The following is a 17,143-nucleotide window of genomic DNA, read 5'->3' as shown; positions in this document are numbered from 1 at the left end:
TCATTCTCCGATGACGAGAATGATGTAAAACATACTGGCTCTAACAAAGAGAAGTTCTCCCCTTCCGAGAGGGGTCCTTGATTCAGGGCTTCTGCAGCGGCTGCCGTCAGCCTGGAGTGTTCCACCAGCTTGCACTGGTCATCCAGGTCCGAGCTGGACAGCAACGCTTACCCATTGGGTAGGGGGATTGGGTTGGGGATAGGCGGGACTGCCGGGTTGAGATGGCGCTCCCAGACGGTATGGAAGAGGGAAGGGCATTCATTGCACGGATATCTAATACCTGCTGCTTGGTATGAAATAAATTCTCTCAGTTACCGGCACATGAGTGCATATGCTGATTAATGGCAAGCAGTAATTATAATATGCGCAAATTTTTTATGTGATTCTTAAATCTTAAATGCGGTATGAGTTATTCATATCAAACTAATCAGTAACAAGTGAGGCTTTATTGAGTTGTCAGTCCTAATCACCGTTTTCTTCTGGGACAAAAAGTTGCTGGCGGCACTGTTACTTAGCCCCTCATTCCCCTTCCCTTGTTTGCTTAATTGCTTAGCGAGGGCCTCGGTTCTGGCAGCCTTGACGCCATAGGAAGCATAAGAGGGTTCTCACGCAGCTTCCACCCTCTCCGTTCGATGACGTTCTACGTCACACCTGCGGTAACTCAGGACGTTCTACGTCCGCCGCTTATGAACGTGGGTGGCGCTGATGAACACTCTCAAGGTTAGGTTACTTGTAAACATAAATACCCCCGAAAACAGAAGATTTGACAGCCGTCGCCGTAGCTCAGAGGTAGAGCACCGGACGCGTAATTCGGAAGTCGTGGGTTCGGATCCCACCCGCGGCATGTGGTTTTTTCTTCTGCTTTTCTAATCAATTAGCTTGAAGCGATAACATATTCTGTAATATTCTAAACCGATCAACACCACAAAATAGATAAAATAATAAAAAAAAAATCCCCTGTGCCCCTTGGTTTCTGTGGCTGTTGGCTTCTGTCAACCTTTTCTCATGTGTTTCGAAAATAAAACAAGTTGTAGAGCGATGCGCTGCTAATTTTATTAAGAAATCAATCTAAGAGTAATCAGTATTGTATGGGAATTACCGTGACAAATTACTACCAGTTCGTTCGTGCATTTCAGCGGATTACTCGTCACTGAAATGTGCGATTTTTATTCACCGAAAATCTGTTGAAAAAAAAAGCGCGCCTACTGTGTTTTTTGCGCAGGACTGCACGTCCCTGCCCCACGCTTCAAGCCACTGCTACAACTTGCCGCATCACCTGAAGGCCTTCCGCGATGCCTACTCCTGCGGCCAGGTCCAGTCTTCTTGCTCCTTTTCGTAGGCCTACCGATCCTGAGCGCCCCAAGTCCTTCTGTGAATCTCTCGACCACCACAACAGACATTGTCTTCCCTGCTCTCCGCACACAGACTAATACTATTGTGGGACTAAGAAAAAGAATTGGACCTGCTCACAGACTTCAAGGGCTGGCGCTAGCAGGAATTCCGCAATGCATTATATTGAGGCGCGGAAGTTCCTGCTTACTGACGCCGCTGGCTGCAAAGAATCGTGGCTGCATCAGAAGGCCTTCAGCGTCGCCCTTTAGCTTAAAGGTGTGTTCTGTTCTGCGCCATGGAACACCGCAGAAGGGCAGAGTGCTGTGATCCGAGGGTCCATCTACGGGGCCTGAATTCTGCAATTTAATCTTAGCGCTTCTTGACAACCTGATGCAGCTTGAATCATTCCCCATGACTACCTGTATACATCGATTTTTTTTTTGCTTCTCGGGGGAAAGAGTTAAGCAAAACGCACAAATCACAGTTGCCTCAATAATGGTTCGCAACAGCCCGAGCACTTGTACTTCACTGTGCACCATATAGATGATATGGGCCCAGTCCAGGTGTAGCCACGTTATTGGCCAGTGATATTCACGCGTGCATCGCTACTGAACTCTCAGAGCAAACTGTTTATAGTATTTCAGCACTGTTGTCGACGGTTCAGGTCACCGACCGCGGAGGCGGCTGTGCAGTTTCTTCATTGCCGTGCTATACCGCCCTACGATAATAATATAGTGAATCCCATGTTGGACGTTCCTTTTTCCCTCTTTTTTATTGTATCGTTTTTTGTTGCCATGTGCTATGTATTACTTGCTGAAGCTAACAACTTAGTATATTTAGCTACTGCCGTTTTGTAACATTTGTATCTTACACCGTTTCGCAGAAAATGAAAAAATGATTCCAGCAAGGAGCTGATTATTTTGCGAAGACTTCCGTTCCGTTTATATATGTATACACCAATTTGCAGCTTCTCACAGAGCTTCCTTTTGGAAACAAAAGACTTAGGCGATCCATGGTGGATCGTTTGATTGCGTTAGCAGCCAAACGCTCGTTATACATGAGGTTGAGGCACTTACGTTCGTTACATCCGAGGCACAAACAAGAAAGTTCGTTATACCCGAGATGGCATAGATAGGTTCATTATACACGAGGTAACACACGGAAGATCTTCATATTTGTGGTTACCACAGGGGAGTTCCTTATATCCGAGGAGGCATTCTATTAAGGTTTGTAGATGGCAGCCCAACAAACACCAGACCTCCCCATGTGTGCCTAAAAAGGATGGAATGTCCCAGTCCCAGTACAGCATTTATCAAACGTTTCTAGACCATAGAGGCAAGACATAGAAACACAAGAAAAAAGGCAGTGCTCCCACTAAAGGTCTAGAAACGTTTTTTCGAGAGTTTTAAGCAGCAGCAAAAAAGAATTAATGCATTTTGGTCCCAGAAAGGTAACTGGGTATAACGTTTTCGGGACCAATGGTTTTCAACAAGAAATAAAAATTGACAGCTCGCTCTCTTTTCTCTCTCCCTCGCGCCACAAGCTGCGGGGAGAAGGTTTTGCTCTTGCACTCGCCGTTTTGAGAGATGAAACAGCAGTTTCATTCGAACAGCCGAAGGAAACGGTAAACCTCGCATCTCTCTCGGCGCATGCGTTTCTCGCACGTGGGCCGTCGGCTCCATGCTGCAGGCAGGCGGCGGTGGTCTGCATTTTCATCGCGCCGCCGGCAGCAGCGGTCACCAGCTTTCCCGTCTTCTAGCGTTTTCCCAGCTTGCGCCCAACTTCAACATTGTGTGGTGGTCCCTCCAGGCGTCTCCGACTATTGGCACTCCTCGCTGCGCCGCTGTCTAGCAGAAGTGCGGTAATGGCCTCCCGTCGCTCGCCCGGCTTCCTCGTTGGACGGACGCCATTTTGCGCGCGCTTATTCGCGCTGCCCCAGCCGTTCGAGCACAAGCCCCAGCGCGCGGCAGTTCTTGCTCTCGTCACTGCGCCAACTGAGCTGTCGTGGACTTCGTAGCTACGGATTCACGGAAGTTTTCCCGCGCACCTCGGCGTGCCCACACCATTCCTTTTGGAACTGATGCCGCGGCGGCGCATCGCAAGTCCTTTGCGCAGCTCCACGGCCCTACATGCCGCTGTTCGAGGCGGCGTTCGCGGCAGCGGAGTTCGTGGCAATAGGTGACTCCTCGCACGCACCCTGCATTCCTCAGCGCCTCCAACGACTGCAGTACGTTGGTGGTGGCAGCGTGGCCGTCTACTACGGTCTGAAGCGGGAAGGACCTTCGGAGACCCACCACTCTCTTTCTGCGAGTGCCCATGGATTGGCCTGCTCTACCAACTTCGCCACCGCGCAGCCATCCTGCCGCAGCGGTATAGTTTGTGCAGTGTTCGCGTGGTTATATTGACTGTCTCCCACTGGATTAATCGTGCCTTGATCTCGACTCCCACGCTGTACTGTGCCGCATGTGCGGTCTGCCGCACCATGGATGCAGCGCGCCACCGCACGTACCTGAGCACGTTCACCTTCCCGCCTGGCTCCAAGCAGTCTTATCCCCACACTTAGTCACAAGAAAATAAAACTCCCAGGATCGTTACGAGGGTGTAACGCGTATGTTTGAGCGCTCGCTATGCAGTGAGAAGGCGCAGGACAGAAGCCTGCGTTTAATGTATGGTTTCAGCTGTTGCAGCCTTGTATTTAATCCCTGGGTTTCCGTACGCAACGTCGTCAAGGTATGTTGGTTTATTTTAATCACTTATTTAATTTACTTATTTATTTATTTGAGCATGCTGCAGGCCCTTTTCGCACTTTTTTTTATTTTCGCCTAGTAGAACTAATATTTTTTTTTCTGTTTTGATAACACGTCGCTGAAGCTTGCTACGAGTCTCTAAGCGTGAGGGGGGTTTTAACTTAAAAATCCGCGACCTGAAACTGCGTGTCTGCAGCGTACGCCCATCTCGTCTTTTCTTTTGTCGCCGAAGTTGCTCTTTACATACGTTTGGTTTTGCATGTGCATATCTGCTTTTGTAGCCCTTAGGATGCTCGTTTAAGGTGCATCAACTTTCAGCCTGTATTCTGATTTACTTGAATTCATATTGCAGATTTCTCAGGGCTGGAGAAAAAAGTGGCCATCATTATATGCATGGCGCCGTAGTGTTATGTACACTGTGTATTAAATGGTGCATATGTTTGCGTCTGCTGTTTGTATTCATTCAGATTTGCGCCGTTGAACGTAAGTTTTGTTCGGCACGGACTTTCAATTCGGCCTGTATCGTTTTTCTTTGACTGAAACATGAATGCATTTTGATTGTGGTGGTGTTCGGTGCGGTCGCCGGCATGGACGACAGGATGCAATTCGTGCTAAGAGCACAGCTAGTAAACTGAAATTACTTCTGTATGGCGCTGCTATTTGCTCTTATATGGGCCAAATCGGGTGACTTTTTGAGTTCATATTTTCTGTGTGCGCAAAATGCTAGGGCATTTCACGTAAACGGATAAGTGCAGAACGGCCGAGCCAGCACGCATTCAGACGAGTGGAAAAGTGGATTACACCACCTGTAACGTAAGTATGCACCTGAAATTCGGCACATATGTGCGCTTGGATGCCTGCAGGCTGCATGAAAAAGGAGGAATAATTTTATTGAACCAGAGCCGAGAAATTGAGCATTAACCTTTTGGGGCTTTCCATGGGACGCACAACTTTTTGAACATTGCTAGTTGTGGGGACGTTTTTTAGATGTGTTCGGGAAAAATGAGCACCTCCTGGGGAGATTACAGATGTCCCGATGGGTCATTTTTGGGAGATTTTGCGGAGGTTTTGGGTTTGTTGGGAGCTGGCATCACGATAGCATGACGTAATTAACGCGAGAAAAACGCAGATCTTCAACATGAATTCTCAGAAGGATATGCGAGGCGAACAAAAAGACTACGCGGTGAGCGCAGGCGGCAGCGACTGACTGCGATGCTTATGGAGGAAACAAAGTTTCCTTTCTCCACCATGGTGATGCTGCCAGGAGGGAAAATTGATTCGTTCAGTCAAGGACACTAGGCGCGCTCGGCGCGAACATGGACAGCGCCGAGCAACTGCCCTGTCTAGTCTTCCACAGCGTTGCCACCAGCGATGGTGCTGCTACAGCTTCGTTATATTCGAGGTAATATACTAAATTAACTAAGTTCGTATAGGTAAATACACTAAGTTCGTAGCCCGGTAGGCCACCTGCCACTGGGTACTGACAGACTGCGGTCGCCTTTTCTGCTACCTTGCTCTGACCTCACCAATGCTAACGTATTATTACGGAAAGCGCGTCCGTCCGTCCGTCCGTCCGTCCGTCCATCCATTCATCCATCCAGGCCCGTGTACTGTGCGATGTCAGTGCACGTTAAAGAACCCCAGGTGGTCGAAATTTCCGGAGCCCTCCACTACGGCGTCTCTCATAGCCTTAGTCGCTTTGGGACGTTAAACCGCATAAACAAACAAACAAACAAACAAACATCCGTCCGTCCGTCCATCCCGGAGGATGGCAGCGTAACACCCTACCGACTGTCGTAATCGAGTTATTTTTTTTAAGGTGAAAGCCTTTAATGGCTCATACTGTCGTGACCCAGACGTGTTAGCAAATTTGCCCGCATTTCAGATTGGTCGAAATGGTCGTGACGTCACTGCTCGGGAATTTTGACGGGTGTCCACCGAAACAGCAATTTCCTTTCCTGAAATACAATTTTCGACTGCTGTCCACCAAAATATGGAAGACAGTTGCTGCGTAATTTCCTTTCCTCAAATACAATTTTCATTTTCTTCACTAAGGCCCCTCTTTCTTTTTCTTCTTTCACTCCACTTCCTCCCTTCCTGTAGGTGCGGTTCAGGTGTCCACCAAGATGACAGAGAATTACAGAGCCATTTCCTTTCCTCAAAAAGCGTTGTGTTCAAAGGGCAACCCATCGTGGTGTTCCGTGGACTTCCTGGCAGCGCTATAACACGCTGTCGCGTTCCTCTCCTAAAGGCAAAGATTAAGAGTCATTCAGTTAATTAATGCACCAACAGAATGTGAAGTGTACAATCGCGTAGCAGAATGCAGCACTCAAGCTTTCGCCTTTCACCACTTTAGCTGCTAAAGTTACTCTTTTTTCTTTCATTTCGCGTTTTTTTCACGGTACCATGTGTTTAAAATCACAATTAGAGTTTAATGCAATATCGCTTAACGGGGCCAAATATTTCATAATGTGCACTGTGATGTTAGATGGAGTTTTGGAAGCTTTTAATTTTAAAATAGGCTTTAAAGGCACCAGAAAATATCTTTAAAGCTCAGTTTTCTGCCTCAAACGAAAGCTTCAAATCTAAAATGACTTTGCCATAGTCATGTTTGAAATCGCCAGAAAAGAAGCCCCCTCATTGTAATGTATCCCAATGCTTGGCAGTTATAGTATAAGCAGAGAAATAGCAATTTGACACCAGCAAAAAAAAGAGGGGTTTTCCCAAATTTAATATAGGTTTCGTGCTCTCCCTGTCTGAATTATTTAGTTCAACTCCAAACCCCACATAATCCAATCTTTTTATTCTCTTAAATTTTACTGATTTCCCTGGTTGCCATGTTTACTTACGGCTAGAGAGTACGAAGTTACATTTAAATGTTCTCTATTCTCTACTTGTCACACAAAAGCAGCAGCACATATGTGAGGGCATCAAATTGTTACTGAGTCTTTCATCATTGGGTACCTGGACATTGCTTGAAAAGCAAAGCACTTGCCTTGAAGTAACCGGGAAGGTTTCTTTTCCTGGTACACCGAAGCACTCGTCTGCCTTAACTGAAAAGGAAAAGTGGGGAAGGGGGGGGGGGGGGGGGGGGGCGGAGCTGAAAATGTAGAAGTTTGTTGACCGAAAATGTCATAGTTGAGTCCAGCCATATAATTTACAGTTTAGTCCATGCTACATATGCACTACATTAATAAAGGCACATGGGTTACGCCGTGCTTTGTTGCCATGCATAGCACTGCTAATAAACACACCTTTACAAGCACTCGTTTTGTTGCGCTTGTATTTCGTGCCATCGCCCAGGATGGTGCCTAAGTGATGAAGGTCAACTTGAAATGAAACCTTGTCCAACGGTAACGCTTGTTCTGCTCCGAGTGTCCAAGGAACCATGATCAGTAACGCAATCATTGGTAGTGGGTAACATGACTACCCGCCGCAGTGGCTCAGTGGTAAGGCACTCGTCTACAGAGCTTGAGCACCCGGATTCAAACCCGACTGCAGCGGCTGCGTTTCGATGGAGGCGAAACGGAAACGCAAGAGGCGTGGTGTGCTGTGTGATGTCAGTGCACGTTAAAGATCCTCAGTGGTCGGAACCATTCCAGAACCTGCACTACTGCACATCTATCTCTCTTCTTTCACTCCTACCTTCCTCCCTTCCCTTACAGCACAGTTCAGGTGTCTCCCCCCCCCCCCCCCCCTCTTCCCGAGATATGTGAGACAGATACTGCACCATTTCCTTTCCTCAAAAACCAATTTACTAACATGACTCGTTGCCATCGGTTACAATCTGTCATGACGGTGGCATACATGATACCTATGTCATATGATCAATGGGTTATGTGAATGGGTCATGCGACTCAGCAATGGTCATCAATCAGTGTTTAGTAATGCGTTAGCATTAGAAGGGTGTGTGCAAGTGGAAATTGCGACCCCAGTGGCATAACAAACCACAGTATTAATATGTGGGGCTAAGGTTCAGCTACTGGTCCAGCTTAAGTTAAGGACAACGCAGCTAGCTACGTAAAAAAAAATTATAGGTGTAATCTTAAGAGACTGGAAGCAGGCAGAGTGGGTGAGGGAACAAACACAGGTTAATGACATCCTAGTTGAAATCAAAAGGAAGAAATGGGCTTGGGCAGGGCATGCAATGTGAAGGCAAGATAACCGTAAAGGAGTGGATTCCGAGAGACGGCAGGCGTGGCAGGGGGTGGCAGAAAGTTAGGTGGGTGGATGAGACTAAGAAGTTTACGGGGATACGGTGGCCGCAACTGGCAAAGGACACGGTTAATTGGAGACTTGGGAGAGGCCTTTGCCCTGCATTGTGTGTAGTCAGGCTGATGATGATGATATTTGAAGCAACCTTTTTCTTGGCCAGGAAGGCTCCAAGTTGGGGCACTGACTTTTTCATAGCAACATACAGTAATTGTGAAGTTCATCACATAATGGCAGCGCGTTCTGACAAACTGCTAAGTTCATCATATAAAGGCAGTGCATTCCCACAACAAAGTATTTTATTTTGACTGGGTTCAATTTTTTTGCTGCACTCACTAGAACCAAAAACGCAGTTAATTCTAACATTTTTTGCTGTCCGAGTGAACAAAAATTAACAAGGTTCTACATAGGATATTATGCACACAAATTCTAGTCTTCTTGCTGAAAACATTCTAGGAAGTGACACCATGTGCACATGCCATTCCAGTCAATCAATTACATCAGCAGACCAGTACGACCATGCTTCTTATGTACAAGAGAAAGGTACTGAAAAATTGTACAAGTCTAGGTAGAAGATTCTACGTGTAAATCTGCATATTTTTTGCAGGCGTGGCTACAGTAATGAGACAGGTTAGCTCGCAATAGTTCTCACATCTGTTACTGCGAAAAGCCAACAAACCTTTACAAAACTGTGGTCTTCCCAGAGTGCTTTCTGATTTCATGCCGTTTTAAACATTGCTTTTCTTTGAATGCCTGTGTGCAGAACTGACACTGATGTGGCCTATCACTCTTGTGGGCTCGCACATGCCTTGCAAGGTTTTCACTCCATGCAAAGACCATGGGGCAGAGTTGGCACTGGTATGGCTTCTCCCCCGTGTGGCTACGAATGTGCAGCGATAGTTGGGTTTTCTGAGTAAAGCTGCTCCCACAGTGGTCACACTTGTACGGACGCTCACCCGTGTGGGTGCGAATGTGTGACAACAAGGTCCTCTTTTCAGCAAAGCTGCTCCCGCAGTGGTCACACTGGTATGGACGCTCGCCAGTGTGGCTGCGAACGTGCACTGAAAGATGGTGCTTTAGAGCAAAGCTTCTCCCACAGTGGTCACACCGGTATGGACGCTCGCCAGTGTGGCTGCGAACGTGCACCGACAGATGGTGCTTTAGAGTAAAGCTGCTCCCGCAGTGGTCACACTTGTATGGACGCTCACCAGTGTGAGTACAGATGTGTCTCACCAAGTCACGCTTAAGTGCAAAGCTTTTTGCACAGTGGTCGCACTGATAGGGATGGTTGCCGGTGTGAGTACACAACAGCTGCTCGCTGGTGTGTTTACCCCGATGATTTTCAATGGTGGTGCGAAGACTTGGCTTAGATTGGTGCATATGGGTGATGCCATCTTGAAAGTTTTCACCAGGCAGCACACCGTGCTTGGTATCACCTGTGACCAGGCCTGCACCAAGAAAGGCAGGGTACTTTCAAAGAAATGCAGGACCACATGTGTAGCAGTTCATGTGGTAGTGTGGCCTAAGACAAACTGCAAAGTATGATCAATAAATTTTACATGTAAAGAAGAACGATATGTCTAAAAGTAATATGCAGAGAACTAAAGTAATGTTCAACAGTCTTGGACAGGAACAGCAGTTTACGATTGGTATAATGTTCAACAGTGTCAGAAAGAAACAGCAGCTTGTGATTTGCAGTGAAGCACTGGAAGTGAGAAGAGAATACGCCTACTTTGGACAGGTAGAGACCGCAGATCCCGACCGCGAGAGCAAAATAACTAGAAGACTGGAGTGGAAGGCATTTTGCAAGTACTTTCAGATCATCATCATCATCAGCTTGACTACACCCACTGCAGGGCAAAGGCCTCTCCCATTTCTCTCCAATAAACCCTATCCTTTGTCAGTTGCGGCGACTGTATCCCCATAAACTTCTTCATCTCACCCGCCTACCTAACTTTCCGCCACCCCCCGCTACACTTGCCTTCTCTTGGAATCTACTCCGTTACCCTTAAGGACAAGTGGTTATCTTGCCTTCACAAGACAACTGAATGGCAGTTTACCAATATTCCTGAAAGTATAATCGCAATATCTTACTGGTACCATGGGCAGAAACGTGGAGGCTAACGAAAGGGATTCAACTTAAATTGAGGACAACGCAGCGAGGTATGGAAAGGAAAATGATAGGTGTTACGTTACGAGAAAGGAAGAGTGCAGATTGGGTTAGGGAACAAACACGGCTTAATGACATCCATGTCAAACTCTAGGAGAAGAAATGGGCTTGCTTGGGCAGGGCATGTAATGCGAAGGCAAAATATCCAATGGTCATTAAGGGTAACAGACTAGATTCCAAGAGAAGGTGGCGGCAGAAAGTTAGGTACGCAGATCAGTTCTGCAGGGATAAGGTGGCCAGAGCTGGCACAGGACAGGGTTAATTGGAGAGATATGGGATAGGTCATTGTCCTGCAGTGGGTGCAGTCAGGTTGGTGATGATGAGAACCACAATGAAATCTCAAGACCTAAACTTGCGAGACTACAGCACAAAAAGCAAGACCAAGTATGATGCACAAAAGGCACAGCTACACAACAGGTAGTTTTGCTACTGCAGGTTTTTTTTCTTGTGTACTGTGTGTGTTCAAACAGAAACTATACAAAATACAGAGAAAAAGCGCAACTTGTAGTCCATTGTGCTGGATAACAAGATTTCCTCTGCACTCATGCTACACACATGCACAATGTCACAAGTGGAATGCTTCACAGTATCCCCTGTTCATGTTGCAATTATGTGGTTGAGCTCTAGGCGTTCACAAGGCAGGGTCTGGTATGCCCCATTTTGTGCACCGCCACCACAGTCTGAGATCACTGGCTATGCTATTTCACGTTATGAACATGAAGCAGTTCAGCCTGCAAGTGCTGGAGGCAGCAGTTGAGAAGATTCTCCAGCTGGCAGCTTGTGCACTCCTTGCTTGACAATTATTGTTTCAAAGCCTGCAAAACGAAACAGAGCGAACAACTTGATTAGAATAAGAACTGCAAGTTCACAAGCAGCAGTACTATGTTAAAGGAACGATCTAGCGCCTTTTACCATACCGACGATTCTTTTGTTTCTGGCAATTGAAAGCTCCTTGCACAAATAAGCCAGGCTGTAGCACTATGAAACGTGGCACAATTATTTAAACCTAATTACTTGATGTGGTAGTCTCCCTTTCTCATGGTAGATGATGTCTGTAAACTGTGATATCAGGAACATGACACCGTATTTACCCGAATGTAATGAGACCACAGCTGTAATATGAGGGTAGACTTTCTGGGTGAAAAACGGGGGGAAAAAAAACACTACTGCAATGCAAGGGTTGACTTTGTGGCCGCATAAAGCAGAAAAATGAAAGAATGGGAATGTAACATGAGGAACGATGCCCGAGTATAAAAAAGATGAGTATAAGCGTATGAACAAAAGTACCTCAATAAATGGCTTTCACGCGGACTTTTGGCTTCGAAAGAGCCACACAAAAGTTTACCAGGTAAGACAGATTTGAAGATAAGTACGGAGTCCCACTGCATCATCACCGTGTCAACATTGCCCTTTAGACGCCGCATGGTAAAAACGAGACTTCTCCCATTTCTCAAACTGGGTGGTAAGGATACCTCCCGAACATATGTGGCCACTCTCAGCAAAATTTAAGCGAGTTGCCTTGTGCAGAGCCGACAAAAAAATGCAACAGTTCTATGTCGCCGAAAAGTGCATTAGCAATACCAAGAAAAGTAGTGAGAGCACCTTCTCATGTGCAATAACAACAAAAAGCTTTCCGTGCACCTGAAGTGGTTTACTTCAACTAGCGTGCAGCACCGGCAGCACTGCGAATGCTGACGCAGTCTCCCAAAACTTTTATAAAACGAAACTGAGGCCTTAACAATGCCTTCAAATCTCGCATATTCTGTTCCATTTCCTAAGGACATTGTGCCAAATCCACGCTCGGCATACAAGTGCACTGTCTCTGGCAAGGACTTTCTGACCGTGTTGATTGGTATTTGCAGCCTGGAGCTTCCGTTGGTCAAACAATGCGACATACTTTGTTTTTTTCACTTTCCCGAAATTAGAGGCCAACCTGCAACACGCAGCAACCAAGAGTGAGTAAATATGCGATTGGAAAATGGTGTCATGACTCCTTTAAGGCCATCTTTTGCATTTCATACAGGAAGGGGAGCGTATACAATGCAAAACTGGAAACATAAATGACAAAAATGCACAATCCAACAGTCTAGATTTAACAACGTGGTTAAAATAAAATGCCTACGAATGACAAGTGAGGGCAACAAAATCACAAGTGTAAATGAGAAAAAAAGATTACACTTATTTAGGAATGAAACGAATATGTTAGTTTATTATTACAAAGCTAGTTAAAGCAAGGTGCTCACTAACATTTCAAACTAGCAAAGAACAAACACACATACATACATAAATATGAGAAACAAACAAGCAGTGAAAAATAAATTCCAACATTATTGCATTTTAAATCGTGAAATATGGACGTCTTACATCTATGCATGCATGGAAAGATCAACAGATGCACAGGAATGTGGAACCGCAGTGTTCACATGACAAAAGCTGCAATAGTTCAGTTGTAATGTAGGACGCCTAATATCCGACTACATGGCACCTATTGCCATTTATCCTTTCCATACGTTTTCCCCAGAGAGTTGCGAGCACAAGTGTCACACCACACAGAAATACATGCATAAGCAATGCAACACTGACTAAATGAAAGCTGCAGGAAGGCACATTCACACTGTATGAGTAAGGCAGGATGCTTGCAAAAGAATGAAATAGCTTGAACCTGTACGGCAAGGTCAAAAGCAAATGTATACAGAGCACACAGCAGGTATGCAGCCTTCTTCCTCAGGTGCAATACTTAGAATATGGGAAACAAGAACAAGCAACTTGTATAGTGCTTTATGAAATGATAACAATGCTCCGAGATCTGTGCAATAGGAGAGGCTCAATACGCAGAAATTCGCACACGCTCAACACTTTAGGGATTGCCTAACTATTCATTAGCCTCCACTGAAGTGCAGACACTGAACTGCAATGAAATGCTAACCAGCTTTCTCAGGAGGTTTGCAGGTAAAGAAAACTTCATTTTTAGGCTGATGATCCAACCTGGGACTCCCTCCTGCCTAGGGCAGTTGCTTTACTGCCATAAATTAAGGCAACTAGCAAGAAGCGGTACGGTGGTATGGCTGGTAGAGTGATTGCACTGACAATGGTGGGAATGAAGTTTCTGATAAAGTTGTATAGCTTTATGAAGTAGCTATATGGATGCACTTGGGTGGATGTAAATGAGTAATTACTCTCTAACTGAAATATGCTCCAGCTTCTGTCGGGGTTCCCCCTGAATACATTGGGGCTATGCTCAGCACATATTCAGATTAAGGGATACGCTGTTTCAAAGGATATGAGCATCAATCTATGGGTCTCCTAAGGTTGGCAACAGTTCCCTTGGAAGGTTCTACTGGCAACTTGTGTGTCTTGTCTTTTCAACATCAACTGATACCTGTAAAATAAAGCAGAGCAAAGCAGCCCAAGTCAAAAGAAAATCCCAAGGCCACAAGCAGCATTCATATGTTTCATGTATATATAGCAATAATACTATGGTAGCCCCCAGGGCATAAGTTGAAGGAAAAATAATCCGATGCAAGGGTATCAAGGGTTTGTTCTAGCAGGGTGCTGACTATTAAAACCCTCAATTGTTAATCCTTGCATGAATCTATTACAGTAGATTGAGGTGGCGTCTTTGCTAAACAAGCAATGCTGATATGCTCTTTCTCTCAACTTTTCGGTGCGATCAGATGGCTACGAGTAACGCCCGCCGCATCATCTGCATCGTACCCACAGAACTAACAGCACAACTTCAAATACAGTATTACAGTTATTCGGCGTGTATGAACCATTCCTTCTGAGCTACCCTAGCCCTCCCGAAAGTGAACCCCGTGAAAATCGTAGCATTGCAGTGGTTGTGCGATCAGACAGAATTGAAGGCATACACCTCTGAACATTGGCTGTACTCAGGGTCGCTAGAACCAGCGGCTAAGGAAAGCTCGCTCATGACTGTTTCAGCAAGGATATCACAGAACACAGAAGTCCATTCAGTTTTCAGTAGCTATGCGCCAGTGTAATGAGCGTCTTTAACACTTTGCCCGTGGATGCACACAATGAGTTATCCACTTCAGATATGGCAAATTACTACAACCAGCCTCATACAAGTTTGGCTGCCCAGGCAGCTCTGACCATGGCAAAATGATTTGCACCTGTGGCTTGACATTTTCAGAGCTTCGCTCCAACATGTAAAGAGCGAATCGGTCGAGGACCCGGCTTGCCGAGCGGCTACAGTAGGCTTGTCCAGCACTATCCTATCCAGCAGGCCTCGCTTGCAAAGCATACGCAAAAGAAAAGGACAATTTCATAAGAGACTGGCAGCGGCTTGACATGCATTGCGCCGTCAGCAGTCAGACCTGCAGTACAAGCACAAAAAAAACACGAATTTGTCGAGCATAACGTGGCAAATGTGTGCGCTCGCTTACTACCATCGCATTTCGCCACACCATACCGCACATGCTACCGAATAAGGTACTAAAGTGAATCTAAAGTTATGTACTATCGGGGACAAAAGTGGTATATTCCACGTGGCGGGAGCCGGAGCAACGGAAAACTGCGGCATTTTGGCGAGCTAAAGCACGAAACACTGAAACGAGCCAAGCGACATGCCTGCTGATAATAAAGGTCACGCACTGGCTGTCTCGATCCCAAATGCCGCGTGTAGATGGCGTTGTAACGCACTCTTCCGTTGCTCCAGCTCCCGCCGTGAGGAGTATAACACTGTTGTCCCCGATAATAGGCACGCTGGATCAGCGTGCCTGAAAAAAGCCAGTGCCCTACGGCCCATCCTCTTCCCAACCTGCTATCCCGCTGGCTCGGCGTAATGGATGCCATCAGGCAGAATGGGGGAGAGTTCCTGTCTCTGTAAATCATCCGGTTGAGATCCATCACATCGCACCTGAGGGACTTTCCCACCTCTCTGATTACTGAGTTGGCCCTCATGACCTGGTCCTCAATGTATGGGCCCTGTCCGGGACTGTGCACAGAACAATGTGCACTGCCTAGGAGGCCGCCCTGAGCTTTTCCACCCCTGTCTGTATTTGCTTTCCCAGGTGCTTGCCTCTATCCTGCAACACATTGTTGACCACTGCAAGGAGAACCACGAGGTTCTCCTTCCATATTTTCCCAAAGCTTAGCCTTGGCCCGTTTTGCCACCTCTCTAAACACCCAGAATGCTCTCGGCCAGCACCTGCTCATTGTAGTTTCTGGTCATGACCCCTGCGTCCCCTCTATTACCAAGGTACTTATGTTCTTCTCTGCCATCCCCGGCTGCTCGCCTCTCCGGCGCACTCCACACTGTCGCATATCTGCCCCTCAGTCTGTTATGCCGGCTGGCCGTCCTGCCTTCCCCTGCTCTGCCTCTAATCTTTCTTCCTCTCTCGCTCTTTGCTCCTCAACCTGCCTCTCCAATTGGGTTCTTTTCTATCTTTCCTCGCTCAGTTCTCGTTCGAGGGGCTCCACCCTGCTGCTCCACTCCCTCTCGACTCAAGTCTCGGATTCCACACGCCTCTCTTTTCATCCCTTAGTTTTCATCGCTCGCCACTTGTTTTTGTAACTTCGCGACTGTTTCACAGAAGCTGCACAAAAAGCTCACACTTTTGAACCCCGTCTCGTCCATGCAGCACCATCTTTTGCATGTTTCGCATTGGACGAGGTCTTCGCCTTCCTCCTTGGCTTTTTTTTCCTGGAAACCCACGTTAATCCTGAGCGAAGGCCCTGCCCCACCAATATGCGCTTTCTGCATGCCCGAGATCAAAAACACACACAAGAAAGAAGACACACCAGGCAGAAGCGTAAACTGCACGTCCAAGACTAAATTACACAAGAAAGAGAGAGAGAGAAAAAAGAAAAAACTTCTTAAACAAAGACCTAGCTAGCACATGGTTCATGCTAACCCTTAGCTTACTTCCCCATCGCTAACTTCAACTCACTCAAACCTACTTCCTAATCTACTTCCCTAGTCCTACAACCTGTTTAAATCTGCCGCTGCTTTCTACTCTATAAACAACACGCACAAAAAAAAAAAACATAGAGCTGCTCCCCGGATCCATTGTTGATGTTGTCAACAGTGCAAGCATTTTGTCAGTGTGCTCACTGAACGTGTAATTTTTGGCCCAACCTACGTATGATCCAACAGCGCTTCAGCTGTGAGCCAACCAGTAAATTGAAAACTTGCATGCAGTTACCTTGCAGACTCCTTGGGCCAAATATGCGAGAAACACGAGAAAACGAAACGCCAACAACAGTCGATGGTTTTGTTTTCCCTACATTAGGGACGTTTTCCGGCGCGCGTTGCTCATCTCCCGGATTTGCGCGCATTTGCGTGCGAACGGCGAAGGAATGGTACTGGGGAAAGCGTCAAATTGCTGTGCGTGCGAATCAGGCTGCGGAGTTTTTAGCTCCTCCCCGATGAACCACATGTCGCTGTCACGTTGTCGCAGGCTTTTCTTTACCTTAACTGAAACAGACCTGTCAGCTAGAGCGTTGTTAACTACCATGACAGTTTGGAATATTGTATTCTTCCTGCGTTTAGCAGCAATTAGCACAAAGAATACGACGTTGTTTGAAGGCGTAGAGAGCATTGTTACTCTTTAGTGCTGTCCAGACTCCAGCCACATACAGTATTTGGTAATGCGTAATTTTAGTTCTAGTACGCACGACGCGTGTTATATATACGTATGTGTATTGTTTATGTATCCAT

General features: G+C 46.5%; 1 protein-coding gene across 1 annotated transcript in view; it reads left to right on the top strand.

Moving 5' to 3' along the window:
- The window catches only part of LOC149365578 (uncharacterized), a 30,998-nt gene extending 28,430 nt beyond the window's left edge, over positions 1–2,568 (top strand). Inside the window, exon 9 of the mRNA XM_089568844.1 lies at positions 1,223–2,568. Within this exon, the coding sequence (XP_089424970.1) occupies positions 1,223–1,339 (117 nt within the window). The 3' untranslated portion in view covers positions 1,340–2,568. The remainder of the gene's footprint in view (positions 1–1,222) is intronic.
- Positions 2,569–17,143: the final 14,575 nt, after the last annotated feature.

Source organism: Amblyomma mixtum, chromosome 1 (assembly GCF_055824585.1).
Source record: "Amblyomma mixtum isolate Tamu chromosome 1, ASM5582458v1, whole genome shotgun sequence".
Lineage (NCBI taxonomy): Eukaryota > Metazoa > Arthropoda > Arachnida > Ixodida > Ixodidae > Amblyomma > Amblyomma mixtum.
Note: the sequence above shows the minus strand (reverse complement) of the source record. Positions and strands in the feature narration are given on the sequence as shown.